General features: G+C 40.5%; 1 protein-coding gene across 2 annotated transcripts in view; it reads left to right on the top strand.

The window, feature by feature from the left end:
• Nucleotides 1–21404, top strand: part of creb3l2 (cAMP responsive element binding protein 3 like 2) — a 35286-nt gene extending 13882 nt beyond the window's left edge. Inside the window, exons 2-12 of one of the 2 annotated variants that reach the window (XM_022749762.1) lie at nt 10821–11064; nt 11675–11883; nt 11977–12055; nt 12658–12860; nt 13052–13198; nt 13594–13652; nt 14143–14211; nt 17194–17293; nt 17616–17745; nt 19014–19248; nt 20016–21404. In XM_022749762.1, the coding sequence (XP_022605483.1) occupies nt 10821–11064; nt 11675–11883; nt 11977–12055; nt 12658–12860; nt 13052–13198; nt 13594–13652; nt 14143–14211; nt 17194–17293; nt 17616–17745; nt 19014–19248; nt 20016–20091 (1551 nt within the window). In that variant the 3' untranslated portion in view covers nt 20092–21404. Of the gene's footprint in view, nt 1–10820; nt 11065–11671; nt 11884–11976; nt 12056–12657; nt 12861–13051; nt 13199–13593; nt 13653–14142; nt 14212–17193; nt 17294–17615; nt 17746–19013; nt 19249–20015 lie in introns of both variants that reach the window. The other variant, XM_022749761.1, reaches the window with a different exon arrangement.
• Nucleotides 21405–22736: the final 1332 nt, after the last annotated feature.

Here is a 22736-nt window from a genome sequence, read left to right as displayed (position 1 = left end):
GAGATCTTTACTCACCTTGACAACGAATGTTTGCAGGGATTATCTTGCAGAAACAAGCAGATAAAACACACAGAGATCAGACGATAAACGGAACTAAACCCAAACTAAATCTATGAAGTGATTTACAGACGACACGTGTTGAGCTGAGGTGATTTAAACGAGAGAGAGAGAGAGAGAGAGAGAGAGAGAGAGGGAGAGAGAGGGTTGATGCAAAAGGAAGAAGAGAGAAGGAAGAAAAGTCATGAATACAAAAGGAGAGAAAACTCTTGAGTGTGTGAGGAGAAAAGGTGAAGGAGTTCACACTGGAGCTGTGTGTGTGTGTGTGTGTGCGTGCGTGTGTGTGTGTGTGTGTGTGTGTAATGGTACTTAATGACCGGTCAGTGTTACAGTGGAGAGATGGAAAAAGTTATGCATCTGTGTGTGTGTGTGTGTGTGTGTGTGTGTGTGTGTGTGTGTGTGTGTGTGTGTGTGAGAGAGAGAGAGAGAGAGTGTGTGTTGACCCAGTTTTAAACAAGTATACACAGGATGAGGGCAGGATAAGAGAGAGAGGGAGGATGAGAGAGAGACATAGGAAGACAGTTGTGCTTGTGTTTCACATAAACAGAGTGTCTGCAGCATCTGACAGCTGTTTGGCAGCAAGTCGAGTTATAGATGGACTAATGGTCTGCTGATACTTTGACATGATGTTTTACATTTAAAGTTTTCCTGTAAACAAACACAACTTTTGTGTTTTCTCACCAAAAACTAAAAACTAAAAACCGATTATTTTGAATAATTAAAATCAGCCACGCACATAGTGGCTAAAATCTCCACATCGTAGCTTTAACTGCTAAATAAAGTCTTTATTTACTGATTTCTAAACGTCTCTACTGAAGATTAATAAAAAGATGAAAACTCAGTCCTGTATATTTGTCTGGAAACTGCTCAAAATGTCACATTACACATTAGTTAGTTATCAAGTTAATGGACAAACTGGTGTTATTGTCTAAATAAAAAGATCAAAACCAACAGTGTATTAGTCCGTCTCTAAAAACAGCCCGAAGCTCATTGGTTCCTACAGAGGAAGTAAATCTTTAAAGGAATAAATCGACATTTAGGGAAATTCACTTACTTGCTGAATTAAATGAGAAAATTGATGCCACTCTGGCAGCTGCTTGTTAGCTTAGCTTAGCTTAGCATAAAGACTGGAAACAAAGGGAAACAGTTAGCCTGGCTGTGTCCAAAAGAAACAAAATTCCCCGACCAGCTCCTCTAAAACTCACTAATTGAAGCTTTATATCTTATTTTGTTTAATATGTACAAAACTTGAAGTGTGAAAATGACAAGTTGTGGTTTTATTGGTGGTTATGTCTTTAAAAAAAACAGCCCATTACTATGTAATGTTACCAAAACAGCTGATCACTGTAGTTTTTACCAAACGTTCCTCAAACAGGAGGAAACAGTCTAGTTGTTAGGGACTGTTAACACACACTTCAGTCTTTCCATGAGCAGGATGGTGTGTGTCAGTCAAAATAAACTACAGTGTGTGTGTGTGTGTGTGTGTGTGTGTGTGTTCTTGTCGCCCCGAGCAACAATAAAGCTCATTAATGTGTTTTTAATATTTTGTGGAAACAGTGGAGCTCAGAGGAAGAAGAATACTCGTCGATAGCTTCGCTTGATTATTAGCTTCGGTGTCTTTTTTAATGGGATTTGTTATAGTCAGGAATTTAGACAGCCACCCTAAAAAGCCTGTGTGAGTCTGGTGAAGTCGTTGTGTAACATCTGGAGGGTCAGTGTGTGTGTTTGTGGGGGAAGAGTGGGGGCTGTGCTGAATGATCGGTCAGTGTGACAAAGTAAGACTGGAAAGTTTGTGTTACTGTGTGTGTGTGTGTGTGTGTGTGTGTGTGTGTGTGTGTGTGTGTGTGTGTGTGTGTGTGTGTGTGTGTGTGTGTGTGTGTGTGTGTGTGTGTGTGTGTGTGTGTGTGTGTGTGTGTGTGTGTGTTTTGGGGGTTGAATTTTGAACTTTTGGGAAGCCTCAGGAGGAGGAGGGATTGTACAATCAGAGAAGGAGACGGTTTTTCCATTTGTCATATTGGAAGTCTGATACTCTTTATCGTCTCAGTCTGAGGCCTCTGCTGCTCATCTGTATTACTGATTCACACACACACACACACACACACACACACACACACGCGCACTGATAACAACTGACTCATAGTCTTGCACTTTGACTTTTCCCACTCTTTCCATTTGGAATCCATTTCCTGTCGTGCCTCCACATAAACGTCGACATTAAGGCCTTTTTTTTTTTTTCCCTCCTCAATCATGAAACGTTAATGGATCCAGGACGAGTGAGTGTTCGACAGGAAAAAGGGACGTTGCAGCTTTGGAAACCGTTCTGTGATGGAGCTGCTGTGACTTCTGTCACATTCACATGTTTTTGTGTATTGGCGTCCTCGCCTGTGGGTGGAGAGTAAACAACCGCAGCTCGGCTGGACGTGACGCCCACTGTTATTCTCTCTCACATCCTGTTGTTTACATCCGTCAACCATCATCACCCCCCCCCATTATAAGTTCCTACAGCCCAACATAATGTTGTCGTGAAGCTCATTCTGTCAAACCAACAGAAGAAAATGGAAAATATATTCACTTTACACTGATTTCACTCTTTTACAGCAAACTGAATATTGAAGATGTCACTTTAAGCTTCATGAAATTCTTATATTCACCTTTTTCTGACATTTTATAGACGTAATGATTCATCAGTAAATAAAAAATTTAAAAAAAAAAGGCAGATTAATGAGAATAATCATTAGTTGCAGCCTGAATCGTCTCAGGATTTCCTCGCTTCCTGAGAACTTGAAAGAAATTCTTTACTTCTTCTTCTATTATCATCTTGTTTTTTCCTGGTGCCCTCGTTGCCTTGTCCTGTTGGCACATGGAGCTGGGATACATGTGTGGGATCTGGGTCAGGGAGTGTCTGTGTCGTGCTCTTATCCCTGTGAGAACCAGCCCAGAGTCTCTCCTCCGAATGAGGACATTTTTGTGAGGCGAGCTCATTTTGGCCGAGCGTCGGGAGTTCGCTCACGGCCGGGGACCAGACAGACATAATGGAAGAGGTGATGTCAGGGAGACAAATGTGCTGTTTGTGTGTCTGCATGTGGGAACAAGCAGAAGTAAATACACAAGAGGGGGGGGGGTTATTCATTAAAGATGACGGTCTAAGTCCAGACAGGAAGCCTTGGTGCTGGGCTCGCCTCCTGCAGTCGCCCCCTCCCACCTCCAGATAAGCCCTAGATAGCAGAGCCCCTCCGAGGCCTGTCCTGTCTCAGTATCGATGCCCGGTGCTGTTACAACTGATGTGAAGTGTTTCCAGGGCGATATATGGCTCTGTTCGCTGTCACCATTATCTCATGGCGTGGGTTGACTCAGCTGATATCTGGCAAACGTCCCCGTGGGTTCGGCTCTGGATTCAAAGATTTGTATTGGCTTGATTAGACATTGATTATCGATCTATGGGCCGGGAACAGCAGTTTGTGGCTCTTGGATCTTGTTGGTCCAACACTCGGGGGGGAGGGGGGGGTGAAATATCTCGACCACTAATGGATGGATTGGCGTCTAATTTGGTTGCAAACATTCATGATCCCCAGAGAATGAATCCCACTGATTATCAGACTGTAGTTTCACTTCATTCCTCAGTCTGACAGGACTTGGGGTAGTGGACGCTTGGAGACATATGTTGTTTTAAAAGTTGTTATTTCTGCCAGTCGACCTTTTTTTCTTTTAGCTATTTTTTCATGTATGTATCTGCAGTGAACTCAGGCTCTGACACAGGAAGCTAGCGTCTAAAATAGCCACCGTGCTAGTTATTTATCCAACAAACAATTGTGTTTTTCGAAGGGTGAACAAAGAGAATAACTGCCTCATTGGTTCACTAGCTTGACTATAGATTTGGATGTTGGAAAAAAGACAAAATCTTTGTAATTTTTTTTAAGTCAAAAGCTGCTGCTGTGTTTGATGCAACATATTGTTTTTTGCACTAAAAATTTAAAAGATTGTATTAAGAGCTTGTGCAGGAATCCCTGCTGCTCGCACACATTGTTAGCATTCCTCCATGTGCTTTGGCGCACAGCTGGGTATGAGTGGGATCCACCGCTTTCAGCCATGAATGCTAACAATGATTAACAGTTACCACAGAAAAAAAACTGAGGGTCAAATATGCAAATGTTGTGCTCTCGTTATCTTCAAGTGCTTTGGGAAGTCGAGCAGAGCGGTGGGAATCGGCTCCAGGATGTAGAGGAACTGGATTTTACGAGCATGTCCGACCAGCTGGGAGACAAAATGAAGGACATTTACCACGAAATACAGCTGAGCGAAGCTTTTAAACAAGCTGGGGCAGTAGTGCAGGAGTGACTCTCCTAGAATAAAGAGAGCTGTAAATTCACTTGTAACATGTTTCTGTTTCTTCCAAGGAAAAACCTGGAAGGACACGCTTTCTCTTTCTTGGCCAAAAAAGGCTTGTATAGCGATGGTTTGTGTTAAATGTCCGTGCAGCAGCATCATGCTCTGGATGTTTTACATCATAATCATTCGGACCAAAGTAGAGTATGACTGCAGGACCTTTGTTGCCTCTCGTGGCTCCAGACACTCGACTCCTTTATAAGGAAGACAAGTTGAACTTATGTATATAAATCCCTTCACAAGGTCGTTTCAAAGCGTTTCACTCACATTTAAATTTGAAAAAGGACAATAAACCATTTATTGATGCTTGGTAGAATTCAGAATAGCCGGACTGTGGGTGGTATTTTTTCCTCCTGCGTCGATACACCTGCTTTGTCTCTTTATCGCTTTAATTCATCAGAAAGTTTTCATCAGTGGAGAGTTTGACCTTTGACCTTCTGGGAAGTTCATCCATTAAAGACGTATTAAAAAGAAAATCGTCAGAAAGAAACCCAGTGTTTATTATTATTATTATTATTATTATTTATTAATAACTTAATAATATTTACAACTCTTTACCTTTTTATAATACTTAATAACTTAATAACTTGACTATTAACGACTCAATAGTCAGATCATTTTTTCCAAATAGTTGTTTTTATATTAATGGCTTTAGGAAAATTGTAATGGATGTTGTAAAAGTCAAATGATTAATGGATTAAAACAATTTACACTTTTTAAAGGTTGATTTACCAAAGATTGTTGCACCAGAGTTCAAATAAATGAAGTCTTGTCCCTTTTCTTCACTGTTATTGACGATAAGGACACTGATCACTTTGAAGCAGACTGACAGTTCAGTGTGTAGATTAACACTCAGATACGTCTTCAACCTTTAATACTGGTTATCTGGTTGTGATGGGACACGTGTCGGTGATCTGTGATCTGTGGTGGAGGCTGCCACAAACCAACAACCTGGATCCAAATCAAACACAACGAGTCACTGAATTTATCTTCACATGAATTCATTGTGCATGAGAGTGTGTGTTTGCCTTTATTTTTTTATGAGTGTGTGTGTGTGTGTGTGTGTGTGTGTGTGTGTCATTAACAAAAGTACACTCAGATGAGTCCAGGGCAAGGTACACATACAAATACACACTCAGCTGGAAACACACTGGAGATAAATGACCCTCAGGCCTCAGTGGGGTTCTGTCAGACATTTTTTTCAGCTCTCTCTCTCTCTCTCTCTCTCTCTCTCTCTCTCTCTCACACACATCTGGTTTGGCTTCTCAGTGAGAGGAAGGTGTTACATCATCACACTTTCCTCTTCCTGGTCTTACTTCTTTAAAACTGTGGCCGTTAAGGGTTAAAACAGACGCGCACACATCCTCAGTTACAGCAGAATCACAGAGCGGAGAGGACATTCCTTCCCTCCCCTCCCGCTGTCAGACCCTTCATTAAGCTGCTAACCAGTGACCCACACAGCTGTCCAGGCTTTTATTGACGAGCCTTATCACTCACTGCTAACTAGTTGTTGTAGGATTTCACCACTTTTTGTTTTTTAGAAGAACGTCTGACTGGTTTACTTCCCAGTTGACGAGAAGTACATTGATGCTCCATGTTAACACTTTAGCGTTCACTAAGTCACATGACGCTGTGGCATTTATTCATATTTAGTAGTATAAACTTCACTAAAGTTTTTTTTTCTTATCTTATAATCAAAACTTTTGAAAAATAGATCAATCAGCTGTTTCTGAAAACTTTCTTCCTAATAGAGTTGAATAGGCTTAGTTTTAGCACTAAAACTATATATTCTAATGTCAGAATTAGTCAATTAAACCAAAACTTTGGGATTAATTAGTGTTTAATGTGTCAATTTAAGAGTTGCGATAACTGTTTTATCATTAGCTTTTAGCATTGTTCCCCTTGTTTTTCTTGGATGTAGCTTGGTAGATAAAATGACGTCCCCGCTCCTAACCTAGCCAGTTTTGCTATTGCTACAAAGCTAGCTTTAGCATTAGCAGCTGTTTACTTACCAGTCTTGCCAAGAGCTTCAGTCATCGTTGTCTTCATAACACAAGAGGTTATAATACGTCCTCTGAACAGCGCCACGTCTTCGGATATTGGACGCTACAGTGACTTGGTATCGGAAAGTGACGAGTCAGGGCAACTGGGCTGGAGCTAGCTGGTTAGCATGCTAACTTCAATAGAAGAAAAGAAGCGATAGAAATAGAAGCAAAACAAGAGGGTTGTTTTCCACCAATGGAGACAGCTGTTGTTGAGTAAAGGAATAAATCACAATGTTTCTTCTAGACTGGAAAGTAAACAGCCGCTAATGCTAATGTTAGCTATGTAGCAATAGCTCCTTTTAGAGACACTGACTATGATAGATTGTTTTGTTTACTGCGCTCACAATCCTGTGAACTAAGGCTGGATGTGTTGTAGTTTTATTGTGATTATTTCCCAACACAAAGTTTTTCTGTTTGAACTGTAAAACCAGGAACTTCACAGCGGTGGGGCGTCGCCGTCGACCCTCCAGTCAATCCCCATGGTGCCATAAACAATCCGGCTAATTGAAACGCTTAATTTGCTCTTTGTTCAACAGACTTCTGACCCAGTTTTCACTTCATCGCTTCGTTCTCTGATTCGATTAGGATCAGGCACAGATGAAGTAAAGCTGAGCTCGCAAAGGGTTTACAAAAGGGTTGTGTCTGTTTGCATAACACAAGATTTCTGCTGCTGGAGGAAATCGCTCTGCATTTCCTTCTCCATCTGCAGCCCTTCATTGTGGCTTCAATTAAAAGATTGCGATCTGCACTTTCAGCAGTGTTCCCTGCTTCTTATTATGTGATTTTTATTCTGGAAAATATGAGGATATAACCTCTTTGTTATCACCACTTGTTCCTTCAGAGGAGCTGGGTGACCTACTGATTGTTGCCCTAGTTCCAGTTTAAACTCCCAGTTTTCCCATTGAGGCTTCAGCTCCTTCTGTTTCCCAGCTGGAGAGTGTAGAGTTACAGCCGGCCCTAAATAACACCTCACTGTTGGTCTGCAAAGACAAAGAGGTTTCTGTTGTGTGTGTGTGTGTGTGTGTGATGAGTTACACCCAGCCCCGGTGACTGATGCTGCAGCAACCCCGGGCCGACTGCTCCTTTTTTCTTTCACACAACCACAACCGCACACTCCACATGCAGAAATGACAGGGAGTCTATAAAAGCCTCGGCGTGGTTCTGTTTTCACGGACCTCAACCCGTTTCCTGTCCCTGAACAAGACAAGGATTTATCCCCGTCTGCGTCCTCACGCTGGACGGATCATTCATTTATTTCTAAGATGATTTTAAAAGGTGATTTTTATTGAGAGCCGTCCTGCTGTATTGTAAAGAGAAAAAGGCAAAGAGGCGAAAAGGGCGGTGTCAAAGGTCATACAAACCACAAACTATGGCTCAGTTTTGTGTTTAAAAGTGGTTTTCTGTGTGTAATTACTCCTCCGTTAAAACTACGCCCTTTTTCTTTTCCCATCTTGATGTTTTTTTTCCCTCTTTTTGAGCTGAAACCAAACCTGGATTTATTACATCTTTTTAGGCATCTCATGATCATTTTTACATAAACCAGAAAATAGTAAAACATTTGGCAAAGTTTTATATTTCAGTTTATAGCAGCAACAATTAGTCACTTAATATTTTGATAATCAAGTAAACGTTAAAATTCTTTTTCAAGCAAAAACATGACTTTTTTTCAGGTCTGTTTCAGTTACATTCAGTTACAATATAATGTACGTTTTTATTACGTTCTACGACGAGACACCAACAGTTTGTCCGATAGTTGATCATCGATAAACCAGAATATTTCAGGGTGATGTTGAACTAACTTCCTGTGATACAGAGTGTCGCTTCCAAAGCTCAAGAAACATTTTATAACCAGCTTTTATAACCATACTCCTGTTTAAAATGCACATACAGGATGTCCTTCATTTCATTTTTCAACATGATATTTTTAAAACTTTTTTTTGAGACTTTCAAAAACCTAAAGCTTTTTTTTTTTTATTTTCATGTTTTTCAGTTTAGCTGCTGAAAAGCAACAGCTGGTATTTTATTCATTTGAGCTGACATTATAATTACTGTCATCATCACAGCAAAGCCCACGACTGTCAGTGTGTGTGTGTGTGTGTGTGTGTGTGTGTGTGTGTGTGTGTGTGTGTGGGTTTGTGGGTACAAAGATCTGAAGGGGTGTGATAATATCAGCCACAGTTTGATGGCTCCCGGTAACCGTGGAGATTTAGTTGTTGCCAGGAGACACTCGGGGAGGAGGTAAAACGTTGTAAACTATTGTAAATGTTTGCTCATGATGTGGCACGTGCACTTTCACAGTATTTATTACTACATTCATATCGTGGGCTCGTTTTCAGCGACATGCTCTTAAGGTCATTGCATAAAGTTAGAAAAGGACCCACTGGTGGATAGATGTGTAAATATTTGCCCCCTCCTCCCTTTAGTAGATTCACGGTACGCTGTCAGTGTTTGCATGACACACACACACACACACACACCAGCAGAGGCCTGAGATCGGGCCTTGTAGGGCAGCGTACGGCGGCAGGAGTGTGCTGTGTGTTTATGAAGTGAGGAGGTCATTTCACTCTGAGCGTGACGAAGAGAAAATACAGGAGGTCGAGTCCTCTTCTTTTCCGTCTGTAATCAAGGCCACATGCTTGGCGCTCGGCTGTCCGCCCTCCTCCTGTTTCCTCCTTTCCTCCATCTTGATTTCACTCTCGTTTCATCCGTCTGTCCGTCCATGTCATCCCTCTTTTGTCTGACGTTACATAACTAAAGATAACGTACTAAAACTGTAGATTGTCTTTTTCTAAATCAGCAGAACCTCCTTTCTTTCTTTGTCTCCAACTTCATGTGTGTCTGATTTAAATGGCTTGTTTCCCTCTCATTGGCTGAGCCCAGACTGGTCCCATATGGCTAATATTTCCATTGGACACATTCAGTGTAGTCTGCCTGGTAACACAACTCGAAGTTACATCAGAAATTTTTTCCCATTCTCTTGGTGCATTGAGTTCAAGTCAGGACAGGACGGGAGAACCGTGAAGTTTTCATATGGATAAATACACCGTTCTGTCCCCGAACAACACGATACACACACAAGATGTTGTTGTGTTTTTGGCCTGTGGGTGTAAACATGATGTAATCCCCAATTTCAACAAAACACATGAATAAATAATCTAAAAGAGAATTTGTCACATGTGAAAACTGACAGCAGTCGACCACAACGTGGCACCAAAATGATCCAAAATATGTTTGATTTATACCAAGTTCTGCATATTACAAAATACAGAGAGCAGGTCTCATATGAAAGGCCGAGGTACGGAGGCTCGTCAGTGACAAGGTAATAATAATAATAATAATAATAATAATAATAATAATGATAGGGAAGGTCAACTATGCTGGGATAATGATGGCACTGAGCTGATAATTCAGTTAATCAATAAGTTGATCAACAGCAACAAAAATATCAATTATTCTCTGGTTTCAGCTTCTTTAAACGAGGATTTGCTGATTTTTTTTTTTTGTCTGTTTTATATCACTGTCGACTTATTATCTCACTTGTTCCTAACACTTGATGATTAATCAACTAATCAGGAAAAAACCTCAGCAGATAATGAACATGAATATGAACTGCAGCCTTCGTGTGGATGTTTTTTATTTGAAACGTAAGGCCAAGACGATTTGCTAAATGCTAATTAAATGCTAATGAAAGTAATTAGAGGCCTTATGCACAAGTTTCCTGTTAGAGGACATACCACACACACACACACACACACGCACACACACACACACACACACACACACAGGAGATGTATGTCAGTATGTATTCAACACATCACCGCCAAGGTTTTGCTTTGGCTGCGTTTTGTTTACACCAGTCATAACACCTGATCACGGAGGGAGATCTACACACACTCCCCTTGTTCAGAGGAGAAGAATGCAGCAGCAGGAATGTGGGGGGGGGGGTTGTGGTGGGGGGTGGGGGGGGGGCTATGGGGGGGGAGATGAAAGATGGAGTTAAGGGTAGAGGAGTGTGTTTTGTAAATGTATCACCACACTGAGAATCACACACAGACAGAGACACACTGATTGGTGGGGTTGTTTATTTTAAGTGAAAGACGGTTTTAAAGGATTGGCTGCTTTAGTGTTTCCTGGGGGAGGGGGAGGGGGGGGGGGCTTCAAGGAAAGGTAGCAATAAAAAATTAAAGAGTCTGTAATTGCACACTCTGTGTCATAGACTCCCAGCTACAGTATTAGTCACAGCCTTTCTATAATTATCCGTCTGTCTGAGGCCTCGTCTCTGGTGGGAGCAAACCGCTCGTATTAAACATCCTCCTCTCTGTCTCCTCTGTGCAGCACTTCTCCGAGCTCCTCGACGACCTGTCCCAGGATGCTTTGCTGGGCCAGCTGCTCAGCGACCCCTTCCTCTCCGGGGTGAGGGGCGGAGTGGAGGCCATGGAGGGCGAGGACGGAGCGGACCTGTCCCCATCCTCCCCTCTGCCCCCTCACATCACCGCCGAGCACAGCTACTCGCTCTGCGGGGACAGCCGGCCACAGTCGCCCCTGTCGCACCTGACCGGAGAGCAAGGCAGTGACGCAGGTGAGACAGGTGGATGATGTCAGCTGGTGTTACCAAACTTCAGACAGATGTTGGTGTGTTTTTCACCATCAATCACTTTTTCCATATGGAAGACAAAGACAAGCTGATTTTTATATTATTGGAAAGATATTTTTTTAAAAATGACCAAAAAATGTAATAAACTGAGAAGGAAACTAGTTCAAATGAATCTTTCTCTATCAACAGAAATAAAATAATTATTCGACAGTGTCTGTTAGTTCTGGTTCCTTCGCTTCTACAGATTATAAAGTGATGAAAAAACATGGGATCAGGAAATTAGCAACAGCAGAAACGTACAGATAATATAATGTTGTGTTAAATAGTGATGAATGACCCTCTCCCTCATACATACCTGTTATATAAACACACGCAGGTACACATGACAGCCTCATACCATAGACGCCATATTGTTTTATAATTTTTACATCTCTATAGCTGTTCTTGTTTTTGTTGAGATCTACACGTCTGTTTTTTTTTGTTATCTAACAGATAAAGGAAGAAAAAAATAAACATAGAGATAAAGATGTTGGATGTTGGTGTGAAATGTACAAAAAGGCTTCAGTGTCAGTGATCCGTGTCTGTTCTGCAGCAGAGTCTGATGGGGATTCAGCCGAGTGGCCCATGGAGCAGGAGGAAGTTATTGAAGGCCTCCTGTGCGAGACCCCCTCCCTCCTCCCCACCCTCTCCCTGTCTCTGGCCTCTAGCGACGGGGCCCAAGCCCCTGAGCGCCCCGCCGTGGCCCCCGCCGCCACCCCAGCTCAGACCGCAGTCACCAGCCAACACCAGGGCAAAGGCATCAAGGTGAGAGACGAGAGACGAGAGACTCAGGATGAAACATTTTCAAACATTTTTCATGGCGTGTAACCTTCTTCTTCTCTTTCCTGTTTCCTGCAGATAAAAGAGGAGAATATCATCCCTCAGATTAAACTGGAGCCTCATGAAGTGGATCAGTTTCTCAATCTTTCACCCAAAGGTCAGAATCTCTCACTTCCTGCTGTTGCACATCAGTCACATGACGCTGCGAGGACCCCTGCTGGCCGTCTGCTCACACACACCTCACATGAGAGCTGAGACGAAGAAGTCGAAGCGTTTACTTAATAGTGCAGCAGATAATCTTGTGTACGGAAGGTTATTGTGCAGTTTATGACGAACATGAAACTTTCTCCAGTGTTTTTATAAACCATGGAGTTTAACTGCAAAATGCTTCTATCTGCCAGTTTATGATCTTATCAATGAAGCTTCCCACCAATAGAGAAGGAAATTATTCACGTGTGTAGTGAATTACACATTTTAATAGCCACTGTAACACCTGTAAACTGTGGGGTCTGCAGCCCCCCCCCCCGCAAAACTGGTGCTCTGAGCAAAACACAGCAGCAAATAAGCATCTTTGTGAGAACAAAACTGCAATTTGGGCAAAGATACATGATTATAATGGAGAGTGATGGGGCAAATACTGGAAAAATGCAATGCTGAAGTCAGTGACCACTCAAGGTCACCAGAGGTCAGATACAAATTGCCTCCAAGTGTGAAATACTCATAAAGCAGAATCTTCCCCTCTGCCTCGTCGTGCTTCAGGTCTGGAGTCTCTGCAGATGCCTCCCACTCCTCCCAGTTCCCACGGCAGTGACTCGGAGGGCAGCCAGAGCCCCGTCCACGCCACGCCCGGCCTCTCCTGCCCCACCTCCCCCACCAGCCCCTCCCCATCCCAGGCCAGCCTGAAGGTGTCGCCCCGCGCCGCCTCCTCCCTGTCCAACTCCCCCCTGCTCACCGCTCCTCACGTAAGTGCTGTGATGGTTTCTGGATACCAGAACGACAATGTGCCTCAAAGTGTCGCCACACTGCATTTAGATTTTTAGTTGTTTTGTTTTGTTTTTTTTTAAAGATAAGCACTTGAAAACTAATTACAGGTCTTATCATATCCACAAGTTTCCTGTTGTTAAACACCAGTTTCATGTTTGTGTGTGTGTAGAAGCTGCAGGGCTCAGGACCGCTGATCCTGACCGAGGAGGAGCGTCGCACCCTGGTGGCCGAAGGTTACCCCGTTCCCACCAAGCTGCCGCTCACCAAGGCCGAGGAGAAGGCGCTGAAGAAGATCCGCAGGAAAATCAAGAACAAGGTACAAACTTCAGCCTGGACTCATTTATCTGCCCGACGTGTCATAATAACTTTCAATACCAGCGTAGTTACAGCGTCTAACTACGTCAGTTCTCTCAGTTAGATATGTCTGTGTTTACAAACTCTCTTGCCTCAAATTGAGGGACAAATAAACTGAATGAAATACTCGTGAATGAGCAAGTGTCCACAACTGAGAAAGCAAATAAACCAGAGACAAGAAAATAAGAAGAAATACAAAAGAATCTGTAAGGAGAACAGAATTTATGTCGTAGAATTTTGTAAATCAAACTCAAACACAAAACAAACTTAACGATTATTTCTCTAATTGTTTTTCCTTCATCTTCTCTCTCTCTCTCTCTCTCTCTCTCTCTCTCTCTCTCTCTCTCTCTCTTTCAGATTTCAGCTCAAGAGAGTCGCAGGAAGAAGAAGGAGTACATGGACGCTCTGGAGAAGAAGTGAGTCTTCCTCTTCTTCATCCTTTCATCATATGCTGTATCAAAAAAACACCTGACTCACTCTGCAGGAACAAACCGACTTCATACTATATCACATAATTACTGCTGGTACTTTAATGAGCAAATCCTGAGTTCTGTTAATTTCATTATCAATTTCTCATTTAGAGTTTTTGCAATTATTATTTATTTTTTTTATTGTACAAATGAAGAAATCTTATATTTTAAAGCTTTTAAATAATTTTCTGTTTGATGTTTTGACCTTGAACCATTCAATAACTTGGATTTCTTGTACATTCAGGTTGAATTTTAACTCTGTAAATAATGTGGAATAAAAATTTAATTGAAAAAATAAATCTGAAATATGTGCAGCATAAAGAAAATTGAGACAATATAATAGTATGTAATAATATAAAAGTCATGCAAAATGAAAATAATTGACATTGTGTGGAGATGGAGCCACTGACCCTGCAGTTCTCCTGTCTGACCACAGGGTGGAGACCTGCTCCAACGAAAACAACGAACTACGCAGGAAAGTGGAAACTCTGGAGTGCACAAACAAGTAAGAACTATACAGGCAGTGTACTGTCCACTGTACACACACACACACACACACACACACACACACACACACACACACACACACACAAATTCATACACTTCACCTCATGTGTGATTCATTTAACACACACTTAAGGTTCTTAAATGCCAGAATTTAGTATTTAACTCATAAAATGTAATTAGTTTTTAAAGTAAAAAAAAGCTCAGACAAAATATAAAACTGTTTAATAACTACAACTTGTTTACTTTCCTACAGAGCTGTATCATATCATCAATAAAGGCAATAATCAATGCACAAATTCACTATTAATCAAACAGAAAAAAGGGTCTCAAACAAAACAATATATAATAATAATAATAATAATAATAATAATAATAATAATAAATATATAATATCAAAAAAGAAAAAAATGATTAATAATAATAAATCTCACCACAAAAAATATGCTAATTTAATATTGTAAAATGTAATAAATAGAATGATATGATAAGAGTGTGGTGGTGTTATGACTAGTATGAATAGTATGTGTTATTTATGTTATATTATAATAATACAGAAAATATTATTAATTATGATTTAACAATGTGAAATGATGAAGTTGTGGCAACACGTCCAGGAACCCCAGCGGGACATAGGGGCGACCCAACGCGACCCTCCCCCGCCCTGGGGACGGCGTATAGCATTAGTTTTAATGCGAAGCTGATTGATTGATTGATTGATTGATTGATTGATTGACCCTTGAACTGGTCAAAGCTTTGCACAGTATTTTGGATAAAGAAAAGAACTGTTTATAGACTGAACCGTTGAGCTTCAGGACTGACGACCAGTTTGACTCCCGTCAGTCACAAACACTCAACGGCGGTGACAATCAAAGCGTCGGGACGTTCGGGTCGTGGGCGTTCAGACCTACAAACTGTCCGTCTGTAGCCTCCAAACATCCTGTGTGTCCCTCTTCTGTGTTTATTACTCACAGTGTAACACAGGAAACACACTGAGTGGATTTTATTATTTACAAATAACGCAGAGTGGAACGCTCCCCGTGGATCTGCTCAGCTGCAATTTAGCATGCATGCATAATCATGAGGCTATTTTAATGTAAAATGCTCAAGCTGCTTCAAATAGGCTGTGTTGTTTGCTCTCGTTATGCATGGGTGAACTGTGTGTGTGTGTGTGTGTGTGTATATGTGTGTGTGTGTGTGTGTGTGTGTGTGTGTGTGTGTGTGTGTGTGTGTGTGTGTTAAGTATAGCTGACTTGACGAGAACCCAGCTGTTTTGGGTCTTGTGTTGCACTCGGTGTTTAAAGTGGGCTTTACTGTCACTGTCTGAGAGTTAAATGAACCAGCCGTGTGTGTGTGTGTGTGTGTGTGTGTGTGTGTGTGTGTATTCATGCTGGTGCACCTGGACAGTGTGCTTGTGTTGTTGGCTGCCTTTGTAATGAAGCAAACAGCAGAACAAAACCTCAGTGGAACATCTGCCTGCTTTACACTGACACACTGTTTAACCTGTCATGTACGTACGTCACCCAGGTTTCATCCACATGATCAGGGTCGGAAATGATCAGTGTCGGCTCCTCCATCCTCCATCTTATTGTTTAAACATCTAAACTGTTTAACTTTATATTTGTTGCTCCTCTGCGCCGGCGACAGTCAGAGCCGCCATATTGTTTTCAGGTTGTCCGTTCGTCCATCCCTTTCTCATGGACACGATATCTCGTTAACACATTGAAGGAACTTCTTCAAATTTTTCATTCACTAGGACTCAAAGATGAACTCATTAGATTTTTGGGGTTAAAGGTCAAAGTTCTAGTCTAGTTTTCTTTGTCATGTAATTAAACCACAGAAAACCTGAAGCAAGGTCGTATTAATCCATCACAGAAGTACAGTGAGGCAGCAGCCAACCATTATTTTCATCATCAATTAGTCTGACAGCTATTTTCTGTAACAGTCAGTTGAGTGAATACAACGTCAGAAGATAGTGACATCTGCCCATCATTATTCCCTGGAGCTCAAGTATTCATATTCAAATTATATTCAGTTTTTCTTTTTTACCTGACAAACTGTCAAAAACACAAAGATGACGAGTTTATTATCAACAAAAACGACAAAAACTAACAAATATTCACATTTAAGAAGCTGCTAACAGTGAGTCTTTGGCACCGTTGCTTAAAAAATTACCTGATAAAATGAACAAATGATCAATTGATGAACAATTAATCAATTATCAAAGTAAATTTTTAGTCAATCAACTAAACTAATAATCTCAGCTCTAGATAACTGGTCGGTTTTTGGGTGGTATTGTGCAGAATTGCCCCTTTGAGACTATATTCTAGTGTTATCACCTTATTATTATTACCCATGTATCAACATGTAAACTGCATTTTAATGTTTTCATGTTAGCAGGAGAAGGTGGAGTTAATTTTAACCATTTATGAGCAGCTGAATCAATAACGAATCACCATATTTTATAGGTTTTGTATATAAATTTATATTCTGATTTACAAAAAAAACAGTAATTAAGCAGAAACTAAAGCTCCAGTGAAGCACAACAACGCAATGCAACGTAAAATCTGATGTAATTTATTATAAATAATAATAATAACAACATTAACAATAGTAATTCTATGATTATTAGAACTTTTTGAGCAGATATATATAATAAAGAAAAGAGAGAAGCGGATATATAATATTTTGCCTTTTTTTTGTAGAGTAGATCATGCAGAGAAAAAAGTACATATTATATATAATATATAGATAATATATATATAATATATATACAGTAGATATATAAAAATCTAAACCAAAAAAATGCACTGAAACAGAAAAAAACACGTTTCATCGTTTTAAAGTTTAATCCATCGACATTCTGTAGAGTTCATCAGCTGTGTGTGTGTGTTTTGTTTTGTGCTTATGTGTCTCCTGTGTGTTACATTGTGTGTGTCTAACCTGTGTGTGTGTGTGTGTGTGTGTGTGTGTTCCTCCCCAGGTCTCTGCTGCAGCAGCTGCAGTCTCTGCAGGCGGTGGTGGCAGGCAAAGTCCCCAAGTCCTGCAGGGTGGCTGGCACCCAGACATCATCATGCCTAATGGTACTATACTGTGTGTGTGTGTGTGTGTGTGTGTGTGTGTGTGTGTGTGTGTGTGTGTGTGTGTGTGCAAGGACCAAACAGGAGATTGTGGTGATGAAACATTGATTAAAATATTGAATTTGAAACATCTGCTTCCATCGTTCATTAGCACTTTAGCAGCTTAGCATTTTGTTGTGATTCATAATTTATTTACCCTCTCTCTCTTTCTGCCTCCACCCCTCTCCTCTCTCTCTCTCTCTCCCTCCCTCCCTCTCTCTCCTCCCTCCCCCCCCCTCTCTCTCTCTCTCTCCCTCCCTCCCTCTCTCTCTCTCTCTCTCTGCAGGTGGTCGTGTTATGTTTTGCTCTGTTTCTGGGGAGTTTCTACCCCAGCAGTCTGACTCCCTGCTCCACCATCACTGAAACAGGCCTCACTTCCAAACAGCTGGCTGTCAAAGAGTCCTACACAACCACAGGTAGTTGAACGCACCGATCCACGCACACACACACACACACACACACACACACAAACTACACACTCATACAGGCATTACATATAACTTCATACTAATATGTTTATCGGATCTTAACATAGTTATAAAGTGTTTTACTGAAGGACATAAAAGTAAAACCGTATAAATGAGATTTAAAATTGTGTCCTAGATGTTTTAAAGTCAATCCACACAAAACTACAAAGAATGCAACTTAAAACTTAAAATAAGAAAATATTAATATGAATCTATTGTATGTAAAAGCAGCTTTAGCGGCAGAGACCAAAAACACAGTGAAACAAGAAGGAACATTTGCGTTAAATTCACCAAGTTGACACAAACATGACTTTAAATTAATGATTGTGTTGCTAGTATTTGCTGAATGTGTAATTAGGCGACTGGTTTTGTTGTTTTAACCTAAAAAGCAGGTTTAAGACACGAACCTTCAGTGCAGGAAAAGACAAATTAAAGGTGAAATGTTGAAGAAAGCTCATCACTAACAACAGCACTTGGTGTAATATCGACGCAGTTGTGATCACAATGAATTAAATATGAGCGTGGTTACCAAAGAGTCATTCATTATTGGAAGTAAACACACTCACACACACTCACCGAGAGTGACTTCTGTATAGTTTGAGCTAACTGACCTGTCCTGCTGTTTCCATTGTGATGAATCATTAGTTCCCGGCTGTAAAACGGTGGAGGTCCATTATAACATCGGCAATAATCAGATTCCACCTACAGCGCTGCAATAACAGCCACAGAGACTGATTAGAAGAGTTGACCTTTCACTACATCCTCTCCACTACCTCCCACACACACACACACACACACACACACACACACACACACACACACACACACACACACACACACACACACACACACAACACAATACAACATTCACTTTTATAATAAAGACCTGATATAATTTTCTTAACAATCAAATCCAGTTTCCTGTCCCGTCCTGCCCACACACACACACACACACACACACACACACACACACACACACACACACACACACACACACACACACACACACGTGGTGCTACAGTGCTACAGTGTGTTATGAAGTGTGTGTGGGATGGTGTGTATTTGTGTAGACAGGGTGTGTGCCGTCTGAATAGTTTATGATCCTGTTAAAAAAAAACAAAAACAAGTTTCAGTTTCATAAAAATAATAAAACTTTTTTTTTTAAAAAGTAAAAATAAATAAAAACAATGAATTAATTTCTTTCCCTCTTCTTTCAGTGAAGTCGAGGAGTCTGTTATCGACCTTCGAAGACGAGCAACCACACCTGCTCGGGCTGGGCGGCGAATATCCCGAGCAATGGGAGGACACGCCAGCCGTCGTCATGGCAGCATGGCGTCACTCAGAGCAGCAGAAGCTGGGGGCGGAGCCCAGCAGGGTGGAAACACACCCACCTTTCAGGAATAAAAACAACGACACGCAGTCGCCAAAAAACCTGCTGCTGGACCTGCACAGGTAAACACACACGACGACAACACTCGATGTAAACACACACACACACACACACACACACACACACAACACAACAACATGTGTGATAAAGAGATATTTTCTGTAGCACATTTAATTTTATTTCGTGTCTCTTTATGGTTGCTTTTTGTCTCTTTGTAGTTACTCTGTTTCTCTTTGTCGCCATTTTGTGTTTCTTTGTCATAATTTTTTGTCTGTCGTCATTTTCTGTCTCTTTCTGGTTGGTCTACATCTCTTTGTAGTCACTTTTTGTCTCTTTGTAGTCACTTTTTGTCTCTTTGTCAACACTTTTTGTCTCTTTGTAGTCACTTTTTGTCTCTTTGTCAACACTTTTTGTCTCTTTGTAGTCACTTTCTGTCTCTATGTAGTCACATTTTGTCTCTTTGTAGTCACTTTTTGTCTCTTTATAGTCACTTTTTGTCTCTTTGTGGTCATTTTGTGTCTCTGTGTGGTTGGTCTACGTCTCTTTGTAGTTATTTTACTGACCTTCCATCAAGAAATGTTCCCAGTTGCTTCAACTGACTTCAATTGATTTGAGTTGACTGGGACTCTGACCCAGAAGTCCCCTGACCCTTTGGGGCCCCTGGGGCCGAGTCAGTAATCCATCCATAGTATAACAGACTATCACATCGCCAAACTGAACCAACAACAACTGTCCGTCACAGACCATCACAGAGCTGGTTCTGTGGTTGAAGGTCAGAATGAGACACAGCTTTGAAGAGTTGATCACCTCTGTTCTCTCTCTCTCTCAGGTCTCTGGAGCAGAGGGCGAACGAGAGCAGTAGTAAAGTGATAGAGCTGGAGCGAACGGTCAACGAGACCTCCTGAGGTTGATGTCAACATCTCCCCCACCTGACCTCCTTTACACCCCGTGATGACCTTTGACCTTCCCCCCTCTAGAGCATGGTTCAGTGTCCTGGAGCAAACCTCATACAGTAGTTTCCACTGCTGATTGTTTAAGGTCATTTTTTTCTGCCATCTCTGCTCAATCAGATACACTGTAATAGTAATCATTAATATTATTAATAATAATGACAATAATAATAATAATAATAATGATAATAATAATAATAATAAAGGGGCACCGGTTGCCTTAATTTCTGAAGTAAAAGTTGCACTGAATAGTTTTTACATGAGTCAACATACCAGTTTTTAGTTGTCTTAATTGACCCGGCTTGAAACACTGTTAAAAAATCACATTCAGATAAATTCAAACAGATCTAGTGAAAATTTAATTCCAGTGGACAGTGTCTTAAAATATGACGTGAGGCTTTTTACAGGACACTGACGAGGACCTCTGTATTTATAGAAACCTTTTTTTTTGTTGTCGTTTTTCAAAGATTTATTTCTCTTTGTAGTTGTATTTCTTTTTATTATTAAATGTTTATATTCAATTCCATTAATGCATACATCACATTTTGATACTTTTTTTCGTGTTCATACTGTATTTTGTGATTTTATTTTATTGTACTCTTTCATGTATTGTTCATATGTCTTTGTCTGACTCGAGGGCTTAGCTCGGGGTTCATGCGCTTATGTGGAAAAAATCAGAGAAGTTTCTAAATGAATATTTTGAGATGTTTAATGCAGTTGAAAGACCAAATGTTATTTCATTTATATAAAGACACCTGTAGACATTTTATTTGGGATGTTTACGTGGGGGCTTATCAATCGGCAGCTTCAGTAAGTCTTTATTCTTTTCCTTTGACACGTGTGGACCATGCTAACGACTTCTGAGGAGTCAAATCAAAATTTGAGACTTTTTTTTTTTCTTCTGCAAAATAATTTGAATTTTGGTCATTAAACGCATCTTAAGGAACCACATTTTTCAGGTTGCTCTTACAGATGTTGGATGAGAGCAGCCAAGTAGCAAAACAGCACGTCAAAATAACTATCATGCATCCCACGATGTTTCCTTTGCTTTAAGAAATTGTTCAACTCTTTTTGGAAAAATTTGCTTATTTGCTCTCATGTCTGAATGATGAATATGAAGCTACAGCTAGCAGCTACAGCTAGCAGCTAGCTCTGTCCAAAGCTGAGAAAAATCCAGCTGCTTCCAGTCTTTTAGATTCACTGCACAGACCTTACACTTGCTGTAAGAAAGCAAGTAAGAGTTTCCCAATATGTCGGAACTATTCCTTTAAATAGTGTCTGAAAGTGTCTGAATGCGCGATGGAGCCACAGATTTCACCTCCTGCACTAACTCTTTCTGACCTTTTATTCCTCACTTTGCACACTTCCACTGTCAGAGTCTTTATCTGCTACTTTTTCAGCATTTGCCAAAAAAAGAATTTCTTCCCAGAAATTAAAAAAAAAAAAAAAAAAAAAGTTATCTATTTTTGTAAATATATGTTGTTAATAAATAAGGAAGTCTAAATGTGTCTGGGATCTGTAGTTTATAAACAAATTCATAATTCATTCCCAGTCTATTTTGGATGCTGTGTTGTTGATAAATTATGAACGTAAAGAGGCCGCAGGGTTTGGTTGGGTTTTGAGTTTGATGATTTACAGAGTCACGGCTTTGAAAGTCTTAAGTGTTCATTACAGATACATTTCTGAGCTTTATTGGAATCATGTTCGTTTATGTGTGTTACAGACCAAACCAGACACGAGGCCAGTTCACTTTCCATGTTGTAAATACGAACAGTCGCCCCATTTTATGAAAATTCAGAAGCCCAGAAATTCAACAAAGTGTGAGGGTGAATCTGCCAACAAAACTGATCCCAGCCCAGTTTAGAGACGAGAACACAAGATTTGTATGTCTAGTTCTTTGTAGATCAGTGGCTATATTACTGTCAGATCTGCCTTTTCTCTATGGTAAAATAAACTTTATCATTATTATGGTATCTTAGTGTCGAGGAACCAACATATTCCTCACTGCAGAGTCTAACAATTCTACAAGAGAGATCATAGGAAACGCAAGATATTTGATTTTATTTTGAAATTTCCATGAACAATTCTCTTCTAGTGAAGTCTGAGACTAAAGCAGCCAGTGGAGAGCATTTTTCCAGAGTCAGATTTCATTTCGATGTTGCTTCTGTGTAAAGGCGGCCTGACTTTCTGGCTTTCTGTCTTTTTGCATTCAAATGAATAAAGTATTTTCCTTAGTAAAAGCATACTTCCTGTTTCTGCGTGTGGTCTGTTCATGACAGTTTTCTTCTGGGTGTCGTGCGGTTGACTTGCTCTGCCTCTCTTACTAAAATAAACTGTGGTATTGTGATGATAATGGCTTGTGTTTCTAGTTTTACCACGGAAATACCAGGGTTCACATCATGAACCACTGTTTTGGCCACGGTACAAACAATGTAAAACAATATGTACTTTTTGTAAGTTCTGGATTCGTATGGAGGACCACATGTACCAGTTATAAAAGTTATAAAACATTTAATTAAATCTAATTGGACACTAAAAACAGGAATGAATAAAAGCTTTTACAAATAAATGAATTAATCCATAAATACACAATTACTAAT

This window comes from Seriola dumerili, unplaced genomic scaffold (genome assembly GCF_002260705.1).
Source record: "Seriola dumerili isolate Sdu_G_001 unplaced genomic scaffold, Sdu_1.0 BDQW01000138.1, whole genome shotgun sequence".
Taxonomy (NCBI): domain Eukaryota; kingdom Metazoa; phylum Chordata; class Actinopteri; order Carangiformes; family Carangidae; genus Seriola; species Seriola dumerili.
This window is presented reverse-complemented; position numbering and strand designations above follow the sequence as displayed.